Source organism: Megalobrama amblycephala, linkage group LG9, assembly GCF_018812025.1.
Source record: "Megalobrama amblycephala isolate DHTTF-2021 linkage group LG9, ASM1881202v1, whole genome shotgun sequence".
Classification (NCBI taxonomy): Eukaryota; Metazoa; Chordata; class Actinopteri; order Cypriniformes; family Xenocyprididae; genus Megalobrama; species Megalobrama amblycephala.
This window is the reverse complement of record NC_063052.1, coordinates 29,227,461-29,246,465: the sequence shown is the minus strand read 5'-3', so window position 1 is coordinate 29,246,465 and position 19,005 is coordinate 29,227,461. Positions and strand designations below refer to the sequence as shown.

At 34.9% G+C, this 19,005-nt stretch overlaps 2 protein-coding genes across 5 annotated transcripts; one reads left to right on the top strand and one right to left on the bottom strand.

Moving 5' to 3' along the window:
- Positions 1 to 4,301: 4,301 nt before the first annotated feature.
- Positions 4,302 to 10,789, bottom strand: crabp2b (cellular retinoic acid binding protein 2, b). 4 transcript variants are annotated; one of them, XM_048202565.1, is made up of 6 exons: positions 10,230 to 10,357; positions 9,602 to 9,604; positions 6,869 to 7,328; positions 5,535 to 5,713; positions 5,088 to 5,204; positions 4,302 to 4,677 (listed from the first exon to the last, which is right to left on the bottom strand). In XM_048202565.1, the coding sequence occupies exons 3-6, from the start codon at positions 6,960 to 6,962 to the stop codon at positions 4,627 to 4,629; spliced, it is 441 nt and encodes a 146-aa protein (XP_048058522.1). In that variant the 5' UTR covers positions 6,963 to 7,328; positions 9,602 to 9,604; positions 10,230 to 10,357; the 3' UTR covers positions 4,302 to 4,626. The 4 variants fall into 4 exon arrangements, with proteins under 4 accessions (XP_048058522.1, XP_048058524.1, XP_048058523.1 ...); XM_048202567.1 differs by lacking the exons at positions 9,602 to 9,604; positions 10,230 to 10,357 and adding an exon at positions 10,637 to 10,754; XM_048202566.1 differs by lacking the exon at positions 9,602 to 9,604 and having other exon boundaries at positions 10,230 to 10,424.
- On the top strand, positions 10,362 to 12,239 carry mrps21 (mitochondrial ribosomal protein S21). The gene is made up of 2 exons (XM_048202569.1): positions 10,362 to 10,500; positions 11,824 to 12,239. The coding sequence occupies exons 1-2, from the start codon at positions 10,418 to 10,420 to the stop codon at positions 12,002 to 12,004; spliced, it is 264 nt and encodes an 87-aa protein (XP_048058526.1). The 5' UTR covers positions 10,362 to 10,417; the 3' UTR covers positions 12,005 to 12,239.
- The last annotated feature ends 6,766 nt before the right edge of the window (positions 12,240 to 19,005 follow it).

Below are 19,005 nucleotides of genomic sequence, written 5' to 3'. Positions count from 1 at the left end.
TTAACACCTTCCAAATGCGGGTGGATTTCAGCAGTGGCGTGTAACACAGTCACTCCTACTAGCCAGTTTAGCAGGTTGGATTTTATATAATAATACGTTTCAATTGTAGTCTTTTAAAAGGCATCTGAAATAATAAACTAAGTGCAATGTACTGTCAAAAACATATCGATACTGAAATATCTGAAACGCTTCCAATGCTCATTTTCTGCAGAACAGATTCACGATAACGGCTGCATTTTCTCACTCTCTCATCTCTCCGACAGCGAGTCGACACACAAACCCGCCTCCCCACACTCGTTTCATTTGTTCTGGATGAATATTGTTAGTGTTACACCCAAAGTGCGACACATAATGCCGCCTCTCTGTACTTGAACAGTCAAATATACACAAAATAATGTTAAATACTATTGTGGCCAGTGAAAATGCTGAGTGGCTAGTAACTAGCCACAGTGACTGGTAAGCAAAAAAGTTAAAGGTGCCCTAGAACCAGTTTTTACAAGATGTAATATAAGTCTAAGGTGTCCCCTGAATGTGTCTGTGAAGTTTCAGCTCAAAATACCCCATAGAATTTTTTTAATTAATTTTTTTAACTGCCTATTTTGGGGCATCATTAACTATGCACCGATTCAGGCTGCGACCCCTTTAAATCGCGCGCTCCCTGCCCCCACGAGCTCTCAACTATAATAAAGTGCATTTACAAAGTTCACACAGCTAATATAACCCTCAAATGGATCTTTACAAGATGTTCGTCATGCATACTGCATGCATGCGTCGGATCATGTGAGTATTGTATTTATTTGGATGTTTACATTTGATTCTGAATGAGTTTGAGGCTGTGCTTCGTGGCTAAAGCTAACATTACACACTGTTGGAGAGATTTATAAAGAATGAAGATGTGTTTATGAATTATACAGACTGCAAGTGTTTAAAAATGAAAATAGCGACAGCTCTCTTGTCTCCGTGAATACAGTAAGAAATGATGGTAACTTTAACCACATTTAACAGTACATTAGCAACAAGCTAACGAAACATTTAGAAAGACAATTTACAAATATCACTAAAAATATCATGTTATTATGGATCATGTCAATTATTATTGCTCCATCTGCCATTTTTCGCTATTGTTCTTGCTTGCTTACCTAGTCTGTTGATTCAGCTGTGTAGAATCAGACGTTAATACTGCCTGCCCTTGTCTAATGCCTTGAACATGGGCTGGCATATGCAAATATTGGGGGCATGTAACAGTTGGTGTTATGTTGAGATTCGCCTGTTTTTCGGAGGTCTTTTAAACAAATGAGATTTACACAAGAAGGAGGAAACAATGGAGTTTTAGACTCACTGTATGTCTTTTCCATGTACTGAACTCTTGTTATTCAACTATGCCAAGGTAAATTCAATTTTTGATTCTAGAGCACCTTTAATGTCAAGCTCTGCTTACCCCCATAGCAAACTCCACAAAAATATAGTCACTGCATCTGATTTTGTTAAGAAGAGCTTACAGACTTTCTGAACCTCTTCCAGAAAGTGTGTAAACTAAAAGGCAATAATATGTATTTTTTCGCAGCTTGAGGTCGCCTAATGATGCGCGGGTTGATCCAAAATGAGCGGGTGCCTGCGGTCACCCGCGGTCACCCGCGGTTACGAGTCATCCAAAAATATTTTTAATGATATTCGGGTCGCGGTCGGTCGGGTCGTTTGAAATAAAGATGCCAATTAAACCTTTGTAATTTTCAGTTTTACTTACTAAAGGTTTCAGTTTTACTTTCATGGATATTTGTGAACATTTATTTATGGATATTGTAGCCTCAGTCTTTGGCTTAGCCTACCTGTTTTTGTTCGTCTAAAATGCGTTAATAAATAGGCTACTTAATTAACATATTCTATCACTGCATTTTGTGTTTGTGAGAGCTTCAATTGGGCATTCAAGTGGCGAAATAGCCTAAGCCTGCTAATACAAGTGGGAAATCCTTATTTACCATTTGAATGTTGAGCGTTATTAACTTTTGAATAAATGCTGACGCGGGACAAAATGCCCGATTTCCCAACACGTTGAACTGAGCAATGCCATTGTACCATTTTAATAGGCTACTTTTAAACGCATATAGCTCAGTAATGTCAGTTTTATGTATTTTCTGAGAGGGGGCGGGATTTTTGTTGGGAAAGTCGGGGGAGAGACGCACACTTCGATTAGACTGGATAAACACATGCAGCATCTTAATTGTTAAGAAAATGAAACGAAATAAATGAATAAATCAAGCCTTTTTTACATAACACTAGGCTATATCATACAACATTCAGAAAAAGAACAGTTTGCGCTCCTAAGGGCTTTCACACTTTTCCAAAAGAGGGCCTTCTCTCAGTTGACCTGCTGATTAATTCTTCAAGCAGGGTCGAAACATAAACATCGCATTCATCAATAATATGCATCTAGACAGCTGAAATGGAAAATGATGGGCCGCCTCAAGAACTGCCTGCTCTCGCCGCTGCACCTCTGAGCGCACCACATCAGGTCCTGAAACATTTCTCTCCTCCACAGGCTGGATTAATGGATATTATTGGCCAGGGAGGCTGATGGGGGGCGTATGGGAGGGGGCGTCTATGGCCCAATGACGCTACAATGAGCATTTACTACTTTTAAAAAAATGCGGGTCAGGAAGCGGGGTCGGGTACAATATTTTCCTTTTTTTTTTTGCGGTCCGAGTTGCGGGCGGGTTAGTTGAAAACGTCGGTCGGGTGCGGGTTGTTTATACATTGACCCGCGCATCACTGTCGCCTATACATAACAAAGGCGTAGCTTGATGACACTGAGATTGAGCACGGAGTCATTGGAGATGTCGTCTTCACCTCACAGCCAGGGGAAAATAATCTGATGGGACTCGGGCAGAAATCATGTTCATGGATGAGATTATTAACGTTAGTATGAAGCAGATGCTGATGATAGACGAGCACGACACATGGCTCGAGAGCAACGGAACTTTATGTTGCAGTTGCCGCTTCCGCTTCTTGAAGTCAAGCGTATGTGGGGTAACGCAGAGCTGTTTTATCATATTACATATATTTGAGGGTGTTGAAAATGATGTTAAAATGTTACTCTGTGTGTTTGCTCAGCGGCTGCTATGAGACACTTCTTGCACACTGCAGTAAGCTAGATCGATATTAGAATATCATATTAATATAATCAAGAAAATGAGATTCAAACAATAAGACTAATTGTGTTGAGCTATATATCAATGAATAGTTTTCTGTCTATAAATGTATCCAAACAGTTGTTCCCTTGTCTAATAAAACATTTATTAAAGCGTTTTTGGTGTTTCCATGGTTTCTACAAAATAAAACCAGAAATCGAGGTATGAGGTCATTGAAAGGCGACGCACAGACACAGTCTGTGTCCTGGTTAAAATTGCTTATTTCTCTGGATTTAAACATTCTTGGAAACATCTGGGATAATGTAAGTACACAAGCCAACAAAATAAATAACATTGTTCTAGTGGTTTTGGATATTTTAATCTAAAACTTTTACATATTGTGCCTTTAACAGCATCCCCTGTACACTGCGGCATACATACATTTCATGGGTTATATGAGCTTAAAACTCTTAACAAGACCACTGAGACTCGTAGAGAAAACAGCACACTGAAATTATGTGCAATCTTGAATAAGTCCACTGTGAGCTCTGTTGTCTGGGAACCTGGAAAATTCATCATTGGCAGCAGACTGGAAAAACACAGCAGTCTTTGAACACTGCTGAATAAATGTGTGTCTGTGGCAGAACGGAATAGAGTTTTAAGTATCAGCAACTTTTTGCATCATTTATTCATATTCTTTTATTAAGCTTCCAGATGCATGCGCCCCAGATTTAGCATAAAGCAACAGCTTGGATCATGAATCTGGCTGCAGAAAGACAAAAGAGAGAGGAATGACAGCCATTCTCACTGACCTCATGCAGTAACTAGCTACAGATGGGAGAGAGAGCAGAGGGAATATAACCTTGAAAATATGAAATCATTTTTCTTTTCTAATGTTTACTCACTCTTTCCATACCTCTCCCTCATTCCCCCATTACTCTTTGCCAGGAAATAATTCAAAAATTGATGCACACTCGTGAAATACAAATTTATAGTGTTGTTCAAACCAGCGAGTGGTTGGATCAGGAGACAGAAAGCGAGAAGACACAAAGGGCACTTTGAAGAGAAGGAAAGAGGCAGAAAATAAGTGGAAAAATGCAACCAAGGTCAATGTCAAAGAGATTTATATATCCAGGCAAGATGATAACAGTGAAGAAGTCATGAGATTTTTGGAGGTTTATTTGTATAAAGGTTTATTGCCAAAAACATTTTTGATTAATAAGCCACATTGTGGCATATATGAAACTGCGACATAAAATGCACGAACAACAACAATAAATACACTTTTCAGATAATGCATTAAAAAGAACAATGCAAACTCACACCATCTTTACACAAGTACCGTTTCTGACCCTTCAAACATCTCTCCTTTAAAACACAAACTTAGCATATGTCAAACATATAAAAGTGGAAGGAACAGGCTATTTGTACAATGATAAACTAGTATTTTAGCACACTGTGGACATAGTTGAGATGGAATGAACTGAGATCCAAGTATCCATCAGTCTCGTTCATAGACACGGGTGCAGACAACATCTCCGGCTCTCATGGTCTGGAAAATAAACATCAGAAACCACCATCCAACTGTTTAAACAATTTAAGATTCATATCCGATGGGCTTAAACATATGAACACATGTTATATATATTCACATTGTTCTCTGAATTCAAAGAATAATTGTTTTCATTTCCTACCATGCAACACTGATTTAACTAAATGAAAGTTACAAAATATTAATTAGGAACAAAAAACAGAAACTGAGGGGCTTGATTACTGTAAGTGGCCTAAATGTGAGCTGTGACTTCTAATAATGTGAACATCTATTCATCATCAATATAACAAGGATGAATGAACAACATCCATCACTGTAAGGTGTTGAGCATTTTAAGGTTGTAGTCTATATTATATGCTACTGGAATAAGTCAGTTGAATATATTCAAATAGCCTAAGTGGTGTACTTACGAGAATCATCTGGCCATCATTGGTCAGTTCACGTGTCCATGATGTTTCAGGTCCCTCCCCCTTCTGCAGCGTCTGCTCACAAGTGATTTTACTGTCAGTCTCCCATTTTGGAAAACTCTGAGGGGAAATTGAAATAGTTAGAAATTAACTAAGAACGGGAATATTAATTTATAATGTCTTAGTCTCATAAAGGATTGTTTGCTGAAAACATAGATCATAGTGTTTTTGTGTATAGGTAAAAATGAACTTTTACCATCAAATAAAGTTATATATTACTATATAGTTTAGTATTCGACAATATTAATAATAATATATTTTATATCTATATATTGTAAACTTTATAATATTACATTTCTGTTTTATGTAACATGCTTATGTGTAGTGAGAGAAAAATATTATGTATGGAATGATTGATATGATGGAGCGATGATGGATGGGTGGTATTACTGTGCATGGGCGTCCATCCACCGTAGTCTCGTTGAAGGACTCGCCCACCGTGAAGGACACATGAGTGGTCCGCACACTAGTGGAGGTCTGAATAGAGAGGCTTTCTCCCTGCTGTGTAATCTCAACAGCTGGTTTGGAGGCTGCTGCAACTGCAATCTTCCTCAGAAAGACGTTTACGCCTGTAGAACACACCAACAAATGTGCTAAGAAATTAAAAGGCAATTTATCATTACCAGAAACCAAAGCCATTTTTCCTACGCCCAATTTCCTGTCCTTAATGAGCATGTCCAATCTCCACTGGAATGTTTTACCATTTAAACAGTGGTTGCTTATTTATGCAATAAAAATCAGTTACCCTAGTCTTAACGTTTACACCAAGAAAATATATATTTTTTAAATTAGCGAGTCACGACAGTGAATTTATTATATTTCAGTTAGGGGCAACAGTATACTTAGTCTACTTGAACTCCTCTTGGCTTGAATAATTGGGGTCGAGGGACGGTGTGTCTGCAGAGCCAAACGGCTGGCCGAGGGGCCCCGTTTCAGGGTTTGTGAGCCTAATCACAATCCCATGAGGAAGTGAAGCATAACATTTTTCCATGCAGCTTTCCATTGATTGTGCTTATGGCCAAGCCGTAAGTTTTTTGGTAACAATTTATTTCGATGGTCCACTTTAAAACACTCTACTAACTACTAAGAAACTTTGCAACTACATGTCAACTAGAGTATTAGTAAACTATCTGCTTAATGTCTGCTAACACTTTATTTTTATAGTCCTCCAACAGACATTCTACTGACTATTAGTAACTTTGTACATGTACGTCAACTTATTCTACTAACCCAAAGAGTAGTTGACATGTAGTTGCAAAGTTACTTATAGAATGTCTAAGTGGACCATTGAAATAAAGTGTAACGTTTAAAAAAAAATAATAATAATAAAAATGAATGACACTGACATGCAGTCGTGCATTTTTTTTTTTTTTTGCTTGGTTTATAGCAAATAACAAAATGAAAACAAAATGTCTCATTTTTATAATGCAAAACAAGTAATAATTTCAAACATATGCCACTTATGCCAACACTTTTTCAGACTTTTAATTAGACTTTTTTTTTCTTTTTTTACAAGGCAGTTACAACAGACATTTTCATTTTAAGCCTCAAAACGTATCTAATAAAATAAATCAAAATTAAAATACTTAATTTACATTTAAAAATGTACATACAAAGGTCACATTTTAAGAAGAAGACTTTAAACTTAAAAACTTTGAATAATTTCTCCTTTTAATAATCTTAAACATATTCTTTTATATTAATGAACAATCTTTAAAACTCACCGAGAGCTTTCAGAAGCTCCTCGAAATTTTCGGAGCTTTTCATTTTCCAGGATCCAGAAAAGTCAGCAATCGTTCGCTCAGTGTTCGATTCCATGTTTCTTCTTATCTTTTCTTTCAAACAGTTGTTTCTTCTCCTCTCATCTGCCGGCGTTCAGCAGTCTTTCTCTCGCTTCAGATCAGCCTGTAAATGTGCGCTGAGTTCTCGACCAATCCGCAGCGTTTGCGCCTGTGCGGTCTTTCATTGGGCGGCCACTGCTCGCGCACAATGTGCTTCCAGTAAAGATCCAACTAGACCCCTGTTTGCCCCACCATTTGCCTTGAGCGATCGGGTCATCCTGCTAATTCCTTCAATTACATCCTAATTGTCATTTAGCAGGCGCTTTTATCCAAAGCAAGCAGCATGCTTATGACAAGACCAGACTCTTTGCTCATGGACCACACCTCATCTCAATCTGGAGTTCTGCAGTTTTAAATAATATATAATATTAAAGTTATAGTTGTCATCTACTGAATTGTAAAGCATTCCAATGAAAATACATGGAAACCCCAATTATTCAAATCCCATTCCCTCATATAAACATGCCAACAAAGGCATCTCATGCTGAGCTTTGTTAGTATTCAAACCACAACAGTCAGCCATTGTCAGTCAATCATATCACAGCTTCAAATCTCTCCTGTCTCTTGCTGAGGCTGCTGTAGACTCCTCTGTGTCTGTGGCCTAACAAGAATCTGACTTTAGACTTCCACTAAAGTTTTGAGAGACTTTGTATTTCAAAATAATATCAATAAACCACTATTTGTCGATACTATAATAATATTTAAACAAATAATGTAGTAAAATAATATTCATAAGTCAATTATAAAGTAATATTTCTGTTTGATTACATTCAATTCACCCTTTTCTGTAAAAAACAATTGTAGTTTTAAAATTGTAGTTTTAGCTGTTTGCCTTAAAATTTTGAGTTCATTGAAATTAAAAAATTGAGTTAATACAATGAAGGCGATTGGTTTAATTAATGGAAACTCAAAATATGTTATCTGAACAACATTAATTATCTAAGTTGATCTGACAAAAGAACAAAAATGTTGTGATAACAAATCATGAAAATAATTTTTTATTGTGACAAGTTATGCAGAGGCGAATTTGTATAATTTAGCATCTGATTCTGTGGCGGGCATGCACTAAAATGAATGTTATAAAATTGTTTTTAATCATTCTACTCAAGGCCACATTACAGACACTGATTTTTTTATTATTATGTCCACATGAATTTTGCCAACTGCTCAGTATTGCCTTAAAGGGATAGTTCACTCAAAAATGAAAATTATCCCATGATTTACTCACCCTCAAGATATCCTAGGTTTATATGACAATCTTATTTCAGACGAACACAATCCGAGATATATTTAAAAATATCCTTAGTCCTCCAAGGTTTCTAATGGTTGTGAATGGTAGGCCAAATTCTGAAGACAGAAAAAATGCATCCATCCATAAAAAAGTTAATCCATAAGGCTCCATGGGGTTAATAAAGGCCTTTTGAAGGGAAGGTATGTGTTTTTGTAAGAAAAATATCCATATATATAAAATTCGAATAATGAGCTTCCGGTAGACGACCGCAACAAACCGCAACAAACTCAAGCTCTTATATCGAAATCCTCCGACATTTCTCTTTAAAAATTCTTGTTTTAGACTTCTAATTTGTGACCGGTGTTTTGTTTTGCTCTCTCCACATTCGCCATTGCGTCACTGTGTTCGAGTCAAAGATTGCTCTTACGCCCAAATTGATGTGCGCAATATGCGTACGGTCGTCTGCAGGAAGCTTGTATATTTGAAGTTTTATATATGGATATTTTTCTTACAAAATCAACCCTTCGCTTCAAAAGGCCTTTATTAACCCCCTGGAGCCTTATGGATTACCTTTTTTTATGGATGGATGCATTTTTTCTGGCTTCAGAATTTGGCCTACCATTCACAACCTTGGAGGACTAAGGATATTTTTAAATATATCTCGGATTGTGTTCGTCTGAAAGAAGATTGTCATATAAACCTAGGATGGCTTGAGGGTGAGTAAATCATGGGATAATTTTCATTTTTGGGTGAACTAACCCTTTAATAAACGAGGAAGTATCATCATTAGTTTTCTTTAATCAGTTCCATTCATTCTCTCCAAACCCACTCATTCAGTCTCTCTTGCTCTAATCTGCTTCACTTCATTTTGTTTTTGTTCCTTTTGTGCACGTCTCCACATTCCTACAAATGGCGTGAAAGAAGCAGCAAGAAGACGAGAAGCAAATGGAGTGTTTGAGTGGCCAAAAGGGAGCCAGGGAGGAGAGAAAGAATGAGGCCATGTAAACTGAAACCACATCCTCTTCTCCAAATGCTTGGAGGTAATTACCAGTCGATTCCTTAGTTGCTCCCCACCCGTCTCTTTTCTCTCCCTTTACCCCCTGATCCCACCCCCCTACCAAGAACATTTCAACAAGTCTGGATAAGAAATGATATCCCTGGAAATGGAACAGAGGAAAAGCAGAGGGGGAAAACGAGTGAGAGAGAAAGAAAGAAACTGTATATTTTCAGTCAGAATAGAGACAGTGGCAAAAGTTCAAGCTGTTTTCTTGCTCTCACTTTGAATGCTTCCCCTAAAAGCACATCAGCAAGTCTTCCTTTGAAGTGGTCAAGTCAATAAAGCTACTTGAATTTGAATGAGAAAACAATCCTTATCCCAGACTCACCTACTACTGACCCCATTATCCAGGAGACGATGAGGAATTCATGTATGAAAGAAAAAGACAGTGAAAGGAGGGGGAATTTTTCTACATAAAACTACTAAGTGAGCAGTTTGTGATAACAATCACTGATGACCCAAGTCCATTTGCCATGTGAAGAGTCGTTTGTTTCACAAAACATAATGCTCAATGGGCCTAATGAACATAGTGGAGAAGGCTTAGCTAAAATACTTTGTTTTTGAAGGTAGGCTACTTCTAAAATAAATAAAACAGCATTTTGTTATTATTAATACTCCAAATGTATCTTCATTTTTCCTCTAGTCAACAAAAAGGCATTCCTGAGAATATTGTTGTAAAAGGTAATCATTTCATAGGTTTTTGCTGTGTTCTTAATTTAAATGTTCATACTGTTAGACAGTCATCCTCCAGGTGAAAATTTACATAGTGTTATGATCAAACTTAAAAAGATGGTTAAAATGATCAAAATAAACATCAAGTTTGTCCCTCATGTAGCCTAATCTGAGCCACTGAGCAATGGTTAACTTTAGCTCTTTACTTCCATCCTGTTAGGTTCCGTCCTGTTTTGTAATCAATTAAAGTTATAAAAGTCTATAAATCTAATCAATACATTTACCTGAATTAATTTCTCTTCTGTGTGACTGAGCCGTTGAAATACACAGTACATCTCCTTCAACAAGCGCAACGGTTGATTTTTGAAATCCATTTGGCGCCACCTAGAGTTCGCGCGCTCACGTCCAGGAACTGTCTGTTCAACAGATCGCATTTCCACCCGAGCACAATTGGCGGTAGCACGGACGAAACATGGCGAACCACCTTCGTTTCATCGCTCGGACTGTCATGGTCCAGAACGGCAATGTCGATGCGGCATATGGCGCTCTGAGCAGGTACTTAACTAATCTAGAGCTATCATCTAACGTCAAGAAATGTCTTTGTAAAATCTTTTAGTTAAGCTCTAATAACTGATGTGACCATATCACATCACCACACGACATGTCATAGTATATAGAGATATAGACCTACCTCTATCAGTTCTCAGTAGGTCATTTAGTCGATGCATCATGCACTGCCTAACCTTAAAGACCCCTTAATCAAGATTTTGAGCAAACCCATGGATGATCCCGCATTATATAAAAATAGATTTAGTAGGGTTTCCTGTTAACACATAATAACTTGATTAAAGAACCTTTGTATATTATATAATGATTAACAAGTCAGCAGTTAGAGGGTTAATTGTAAATTAGTTGGCCACGCCCTCTCTTCTACGTCCTTGCGTAATGTTTTTATTGACAAATGTTGCCTGCGGTGTTATTTTAGTATTATTTACTATTATAGTTTGTATTAACTATATTTTGAATTAGCTTTTTATTTTATTTGAATATTCTCAGTTTATATTTTAATTTAATTTTCAGTAATTTTATGTGCTTTTTCTTTCTTCTTCTTTTATATATATATTATTTAGGTTTCATTTATTTTTATTTCAGGTTTAGTTTAAGTTCATCTTTAGTTTTTATTTATTTCCAGCTAGTAATATTAGCACTTCAACTTAAACTTATTTCAGTTATGCCAAAGTAAGAAACAAGGTAAGGCAATTTTAGATTAGTGTATGTTTTTTCATTGAATATTTATATATATATATTTTTTTCTGCTCTATTTTGGTTAACAAAAATGTTTTTAATAGTTTCAGTTAACGATAATAACCCTTGTTGCCTGACCTTGTATATAGCTAGAAAAAAATCACTCTGAATAATGTCTTTAATAATTTCAGATTCAGTTTTAGTGTGCTTTATTGGCATGACAAACTGCATTAGTGTTTGCAGTGTAGCATGAGCTCTGATCACAAACTATGCGATGTCAAATAAGTAAAAATAAACAAGTAATATTAAAATATCTGTAATGCACATATGAAGTGAAACAAAATGATATAATGTAACAGTCCTAGGTAAGTGGAAAAAGGTAGTGTCAATGAAAAATTGTAAGGGAGATGCGTCATTGCAGAAGTTTCTTTAGAGGGTGCAGTTGAGTTGAAAATATGATTATACCCTGATTATAAAACTCTTACCTTGGATTGTTGTATAATCTTACTTTCGCAACACTTAAGCTTATTGGATTTGGTTTGAAACATTGCTTTGTTTTCAGCCATATAACCATATAATTCATTAGGATATTTCATATTTACAAATATTACAGTTCTCTCTTTTTCTCTGCAGAGTGCTGTCCTCAGACGGAATAATTGAATCTGTGAAACGCAGAAGATACTATGAGAAACCCTGTCGTATGCGACAGAGAAAGAGCTACGACAACTGTAAGAGAATCTACAACACTGAGATGGCCCGAAAGATATCTTTCGTTGCAAGGACACAAAGACAAGATCCATGGCTTGGATGTTAAAATTACATAAACTAACTGTTCACGTTGAGCAACAGATGAGTCATGTACTGTGATCTGCCCCAGAAGCACCTTTGGTGTTTTGCAAAGATCTACGGGAACATTTTAACACTTAGATCATCAAAAGGTCATTGCAGGACTGTGTTCTGTCATCACCCTATTTCCATTTTGGATGTTGTGATATTGTAGGCTATAAACCATTGAATGCTGTTAATAATAAAAGTATGTTAAATCATAAGAACTTGTCATTTTGATTCAACAACATTAACGATAAATGCATTGTAAATAAATATGAATCTGTGTTTTGTTGAATGTAAAAAGTTTATTTTCAGTGCTAGCAGTTAAAATTTGCACATTGCGCAACGCTTGAAGTTTAAAGTAGCAAACCAGTTCAAACAAAGCTAAACGTTTTCAAAAGCAGGCGTAAAGTGGAACCGGCATAGTCACACATTAATGTTATCTTTTCTCCATGTTAACATTTTGAAATGGTAAAGACTTATCAGTGATTCATTGAAGTCTACACACTTTTTTTATCCATGTAATTGGTCTACATTTTTAAACGATTGGTTAAATATTGGGGCAGTGTTGCTAAACTCTATTGTCTGGTAAAGTCGAATAACCAGAGGCTTTAATAAAAAAAAACTAAACCAGTCTTTGTCAAAAATGTACTATGTGACTTAAATGACAAGCCCTTGAGCAAACAACAGTGGAATGTATGGCTCTAGATGAATGCAGACCTGCTTTGACTGGAAGTCATTTCAAATATGAATAGTTAAAACATCACAGTGTGTCTAACCTGGTGGCTTTAGTGCAGTCTTTACAAGATACAGAATCTTCCACCAGGGAAAATAGGTAATATCTGTAATGGATAATCCAGGACTAGCTGTGCATCAAATGATTTTAATACAAAGAACCACCTGACGTGAAATGTTGCTGAGAAATATAATGTAGCGATTCAAAAACGAAGGTATTTTGTTAATAAACGTTGCGGGGCAGTGTTGATACGTTTCTGTGCTCCTGAATGTTTCTGTGCATGTGTAGTGCAATCTCTGATCTTTTTGTCTGAGTAATGTGTGTGTGCTTCAATGAAAACAGTGCATTAATATAGAATGATGCTTAAACTGACTGGAACTGAAACCTGTGCATCAAGCAGTTTTAAAGGGGACCTATTATGCCCCTTTTCACATGATGTAATATAAGTCTCTGGTGATGTGTCTGAAGTTTCAGCTCAAAATACCCCACAGATCATTTATCATTTATTTGGATGTGAGCAAAAACACGCCCTTGTTGTGTGTGTCCCTTTAAATGTAAATGAGCTGCTGCTCCCAGCCCACTTTCCAGAAGAGGGTGGAGCTTTAACAGCTTGCGCTTCTGTTGCGCTACAACAACAAAGCTGAAGAATCTCACACAGCCAAAATGACGATTGTCAGTAACAGTGTTCAGCCTTACATTGTTCAATGAGTCGGACACTGATGGAGAGACTCAGGAAGAAGTTACAAATTTTACAATGCATATGGAGTTTCTTAATGGTTGGTAGATAAATTTATGTAGTTGCTGTTGAGTAGATTCAACTCATCGGCTAGCATGTGCTGTCATGCAAATCCAGTGTTGAATTGACCCTCATTTGTGAAGCAACTCAACATGGCCTCACCCCCTTTGTTGCGTATTCCCCAGGGGCAGGGTTTATGTAAATTTTAGGGTTTGTGATGTCACCAACCCGGGAAGAAGCTGTGCGCACGATTTATAAATCGAGGCAACGAATTAGTAAATCGTGTGCACGATTTAGCCTACTATTTCTTTCCTGCATGTCATATGCGGGGCTCCGTGAAAGCTCGTTGTAGTCCTTAAAGGTGCTACAGAGGATCTTTTCGTCGACTGAGAAACCAAAGACTGTTAGTGAGTTTTTGAAATGAGCGCATGAGTAAGAACAGCCCCCCTCCTTCACAGCTCATTTCGAGGGAACGCCTCCCAAAACTCGTGCACGAGTATTGGAACATGAGTGTTTGTTTACCACCGGCATTCGCTCTGTCGTGTTAGTGGATTCATTATGTCGGACTCACCGTAGGTAACCCATAATCTGCAGTTGTTACTCCTGTCTCCTGACAAAAACACTGCATGCGGCGCCTGTGGAGTGTGGAAAGTTACTGGAGCGCACAGCCGTGCACGTCTCTCACAAGGAACGTCATGGCAGTGATTGACAAGCCAGAGGGCCAATCGTTTACGTGATGATCGCGTAAACGATTGGCAGATGTTTTTAAGGCCCTACCTCGTGCACAGATGATGTATATTAATATTATTCCTTTCAGTGCACCTAATAAATAGTCTTTTATCAGTTAGTAAAGTAATATTGCAAAAATGTATAAAACAAAACATCCTCTTTAGCACCTTTAAAAAGCAATTTATGTAAAAGAAAATATCTCCCTTTGCACTGATTTTTGAGCGTCATAACTTTTCAGATGTTGTTTATGCTCAAACAGTAACAGTACACATTAACTAAAGTTAAAAAAGTGAAATCATAATCAAGGACCCCTTTAATGGACAGCCAATCAGAATTGAGTATTCAGACATATTCAGCCCATGGTACATTTTTAAAAATTTTATTGCAGCAGAAATATTGTTAAATAACATTAAAAGTTAAAATTTCACCTTTTTGACAATTGCTTTAACTAGTGGCTTGGTAAATACCACAGCAATATTGTGGTATTCGATAACCTTATCATTTAAGGTTAAGTTAATTGGTAAACTGCATATTCACGTGCAATGTTTCATCTATCACTTTTAAAATACTTTTATTACCAGAAGAAACGAATCATTAATAAAAGAATACAAAATTATATAATTATTTTTGTTTATTTTAAAGCAACCCTTGATTTGTGTCATAAATAATTCTTTAGTCCGAAATTTTGGTATGCTTCAGTGGCCAGACTGAGAAAAGCTGAACTGCACAGCTGAACTGGAAGGAACTTATAGTAAGTGCTTACACTGAGCTCAAGGTCTCTGTTTGATATATGTCACATGGGGGATGGGTCTCTCTCTAGAGGGTCATTAGGTTCAGTGTATAGCTGTGGATGGGGCCTCAGAACTAGTTGAAGTGTTGTGCTTTCCATGAAGTAATGTTTGCATTTAAGTCTAACTAGCAAAAAACCAAAACCAAAATGCCACTCCTGTTGCGTCTTTTTTTTTTTTTTTTTTTTTTTTTTTTGGACTAAACAATGTCATTCACAATAGCTATTTTTCACTACAGAGTTATTTATGTACAATTGACGTTTGAATGATTTCCTGTTTTTAAACATAATTATTGTATCCAAAGCTCTGTTTTCTTGATTGGTATATAGCGCATGTTGAGCGATGCCCTGAAAAAGGTCCCAAGCTGTATAGTCATGTGACATTCTGCCACAGGGTTCACTGTATTCTTTCTATGTATGTAAACCAGGGGGGATGGGCTGCTGGGTAGTGCCTCTCTCTCATGCAAAAACACTAGTGAGTGAAAAACAAGGATGAATTTAACTTATGCAGTAAAGAGGATATACAAATTTTGTAACTCTATGATGTTATTTGGCTCTTTCTGACAAAGAAGTAACATGCTTTTCATGAACCTATATATATATATATATATTAATGCCATCAAACGATTCATCATGATTAATCACATCCAAAATAAAGGTTTGTGTTCATGTGTGTATATATGTGTATATGCTGTTTATATTTATTTTGTATGTATAAATACACACACATACATGTATTTATACATTTATACATTTATTTAAGAAATATTTACATGTATACATGTATATTTATATATTTATATTTATATATAAATATAAATATTTTATATATAAATATATTTTTATTAAATATATACATGCACATGTGTATTTATATATACATAATAAATACACCCAGTATATACATATATATTATGTAAACACAAACTTTTATTTTGAATGAGATTAATCACAATTAATAGTTTGACAGCACTATATATATATATATATATATATATACATTATTTATACATAATTCTATTTACATATATGTTTTTATGAAAATCTTTCATTTTTCACTATTAGGACTAACTATTATGTAAGTTTCAGGTTTATTATAGGTATACCTAAAACTAAAACAATTTAAAAAAAAAGAAAACATTTTTTGCTACTTTAAAAATAAAATAAACATTAACTGAAATAAATAATATATAGTGTAAATAGTATAAGAATAATAGGTATAATACTTAACTGTCACAGCTTTAATTACGTTGTGGAGAGGGAGGGGCTGTCAGGCTCCTATGTTGAATGACAAAATTACCTTGTAAAATTAATGCACTATATTGTTGTGCATGAGTACATAGTGTATATAGTGCATAATTTGAGACACAACATAAAACTAAAATAAAAATGAATAAAAACTATATGTTTAAAAAACACAGCGAAATGACAATTAAAACTGAAATGAAAACAAATATGAAAAAAATAAAATAATTCAAAATATTAATAAAAACTATATATCTCAATGATACTAAAATAATGTTTGACTTAATCAAGTACAAGTGAATTGATCTGCTACAGATGAGTTTGTCTCTCCTGCTGTGAACATGGCAGTAAGGCCCTTAATGTGTCCAGCCTCCCATAGAGTCGTGATTATCAGGTCAATATCCCATTGTCCTTTGTTTTAGCGCCAATGTAGTGTGAGTGAGGGCAAGTTGGTCTTGAGAATGTAGATCATGGTTAACGTGTGACCTATATACTGTGCACTGACTGTTGACCTACAGGTGCACGGGCAACAACAGAGAGGCTGGAGTCGGTGACCTTCAACGGTTTAAAGATTGACCAAGTGTGTTTTGTGAATGTAAGCTTTCAGTGCACTCATGTGTGTGATGTGATGCTGTTCGAGAGACATTTCACCCCAAATAAAACAAAAGTAGCAGACAGAATAAAACTGTCAAATTAAAGGCTCTATTTACAGTAATTCTGTCATTTCAATATAATATAATCTGATTTTGAATGCAGAATTTATCAAAAATATGTAGCAAATTTCTTTATTTCACACATTAGGTCTTAAGTGACCGCTTGAATATTGAATATATTTGAATATTGTTGTTGGCTCATAATTAATCCATCTGCCCTGAAAGACTCATAATTACTCTTGACAGTGTCCTTTTGATCATAATAACCGTGAAACAAGCCAAAGCCCAGAATACAGAGCGATGTAATGTATCATTGTGGATAATATTGCCTGGTAATTTCGCTGACCACAGGGAGCAGATTCATAAGCTCATTTGTTTTGAGTGAAACTGAGCCAATAGCACTTGTTGTCCTGAGGTGACCTTCTCTCTCTTTTTTTTTTTTTTTGGTAATATCTAACAATCATAGTTCTGCTATCGGCTAGAAAAGAAAAGTTCACCACCACAAACGATAGTGATAATGATCCACATTTGAAAGTCTAAAATGTTAAAAAGTCGAAATGTAGTTGCGTGGATTATGCAATGACTAATTCTATGCAATCTAGTTCTTGCCAAATGCATTTTCATGTGACACCAGTGTTATTTTAGTATTAATGAGATACAATTATAGTTTTTGAATTAGTTTACACTGTAAAAAAAATCCCGTTGTTTCTACGGAAAAATACCGGCAGCTGTGGTTACCAGAACAATACTGTAAAAATGACATCAAACCGTAACATACTTACGGAGTTACATGTGAATTTTACATTTAAAATCTGTTAAATTTACGGTAAAATAACGTATTTCATTAACTGATATAATGTTAATTTACTAACCTAATGAAGTACTAATATCTGTTTTGTACCTTTATAATACACTGACAGTCACCAAACACAGTGGTGATGAGAGTCACATGATGAATCAAAGTTCATCACAAGCAGCTTTTCCACAAGCTGAGAAGCACAATACTAATATATAGAAGGTGCACACAGTGTCATTCACACACACACTAAACACCATCATGGTAACATGCATGAAATTTTAAAAATGCAATAAACATTAATTTAACAACATTAGATGTAACATAAAACCCTAATGTACATAACTGATTAGAAAAAAATGAGAAAAACTAAGAAGAAACAGAGTTATTTCAACAAAAATATATCAAATGTGAAGTATCACGCAGGGAATTGTGGGAATGTCAATATACGGTTTTTCACTGTAAATTTTACAATGAATTGTTATTTTTCACTTCCAAAAACTGTGAATTTAACGGTATTTTACCGTAAAATTACATTAAATGTACCATTAGATCTATTACAGTTATTCACCGTATATAGTACGGAAACTTTCTGTAAACCAATCAACAGTTTTTCACCGCAGCATTTTTACAGTCTTTTACTGTTAAAATCACGGCCATTTTTTACAGTGTAACTTTAAAATTTTCCATTTTTATGTTAATTTTTTTTTTAAATATGCCTGTTATATATATATATATATATATATATATATATATATATATATATATATATATATATATATATATATATATATAAAAACTAAAATAAAAATATTTAAATATATAAAATGTTATATATATATATATATATACATACGTAAAGAAAAATACATAAATAACAAATAAAAGAAATAACTAAAACTGAAAATTATATATATATATATAATACATAAATAAATAAAAATACATAAATAACAAATAAAATAAATAACTAAAACTGAAATTATATATATAATACATACATAAATAAACATGCATAAATAACAAATAAAAATAAAATAAATAACTAAAACTGAAATTATATATATATATATATATATATATACATACATAAATAAAAATACATAAATAACAAATAAAATAAATAACTAAAACTGAAATTATATATATATAATACATACATAAATAAAAATACATAAATAACAAATAAAATAAATAACTAAAACTAAAATTATATATATATAATACATACATAAATAAAAATACATAAATAACAAATAAAAATAAAATAAATAACTAAAACTGAAATTATATATATATATATAT

Bases quoted from the DNA above. Each gene is read 5' to 3' on its own strand.
- crabp2b (XM_048202567.1), bottom strand. From the start codon at position 6,962: ATGGAATCGAACACTGAGCGAACGATTGCTGACTTTTCTGGATCCTGG. The intron at 5,714-6,868 runs GTGAGTTTTAAA...TGTGTTCTACAG, and splicing joins GGAGCTTCTGAAAGCTCTCG to GCGTAAACGTCTTTCTGAGG. The intron at 5,205-5,534 runs GTAATACCACCC...ATTTCCCCTCAG, and splicing joins TGGATGGACGCCCATGCACA to AGTTTTCCAAAATGGGAGAC.
- mrps21 (XM_048202569.1), top strand. From the start codon at position 10,418: ATGGCGAACCACCTTCGTTTCATCGCTCGGACTGTCATGGTCCAGAAC. The intron at 10,501-11,823 runs GTACTTAACTAA...TTTTCTCTGCAG, and splicing joins GCATATGGCGCTCTGAGCAG to AGTGCTGTCCTCAGACGGAA.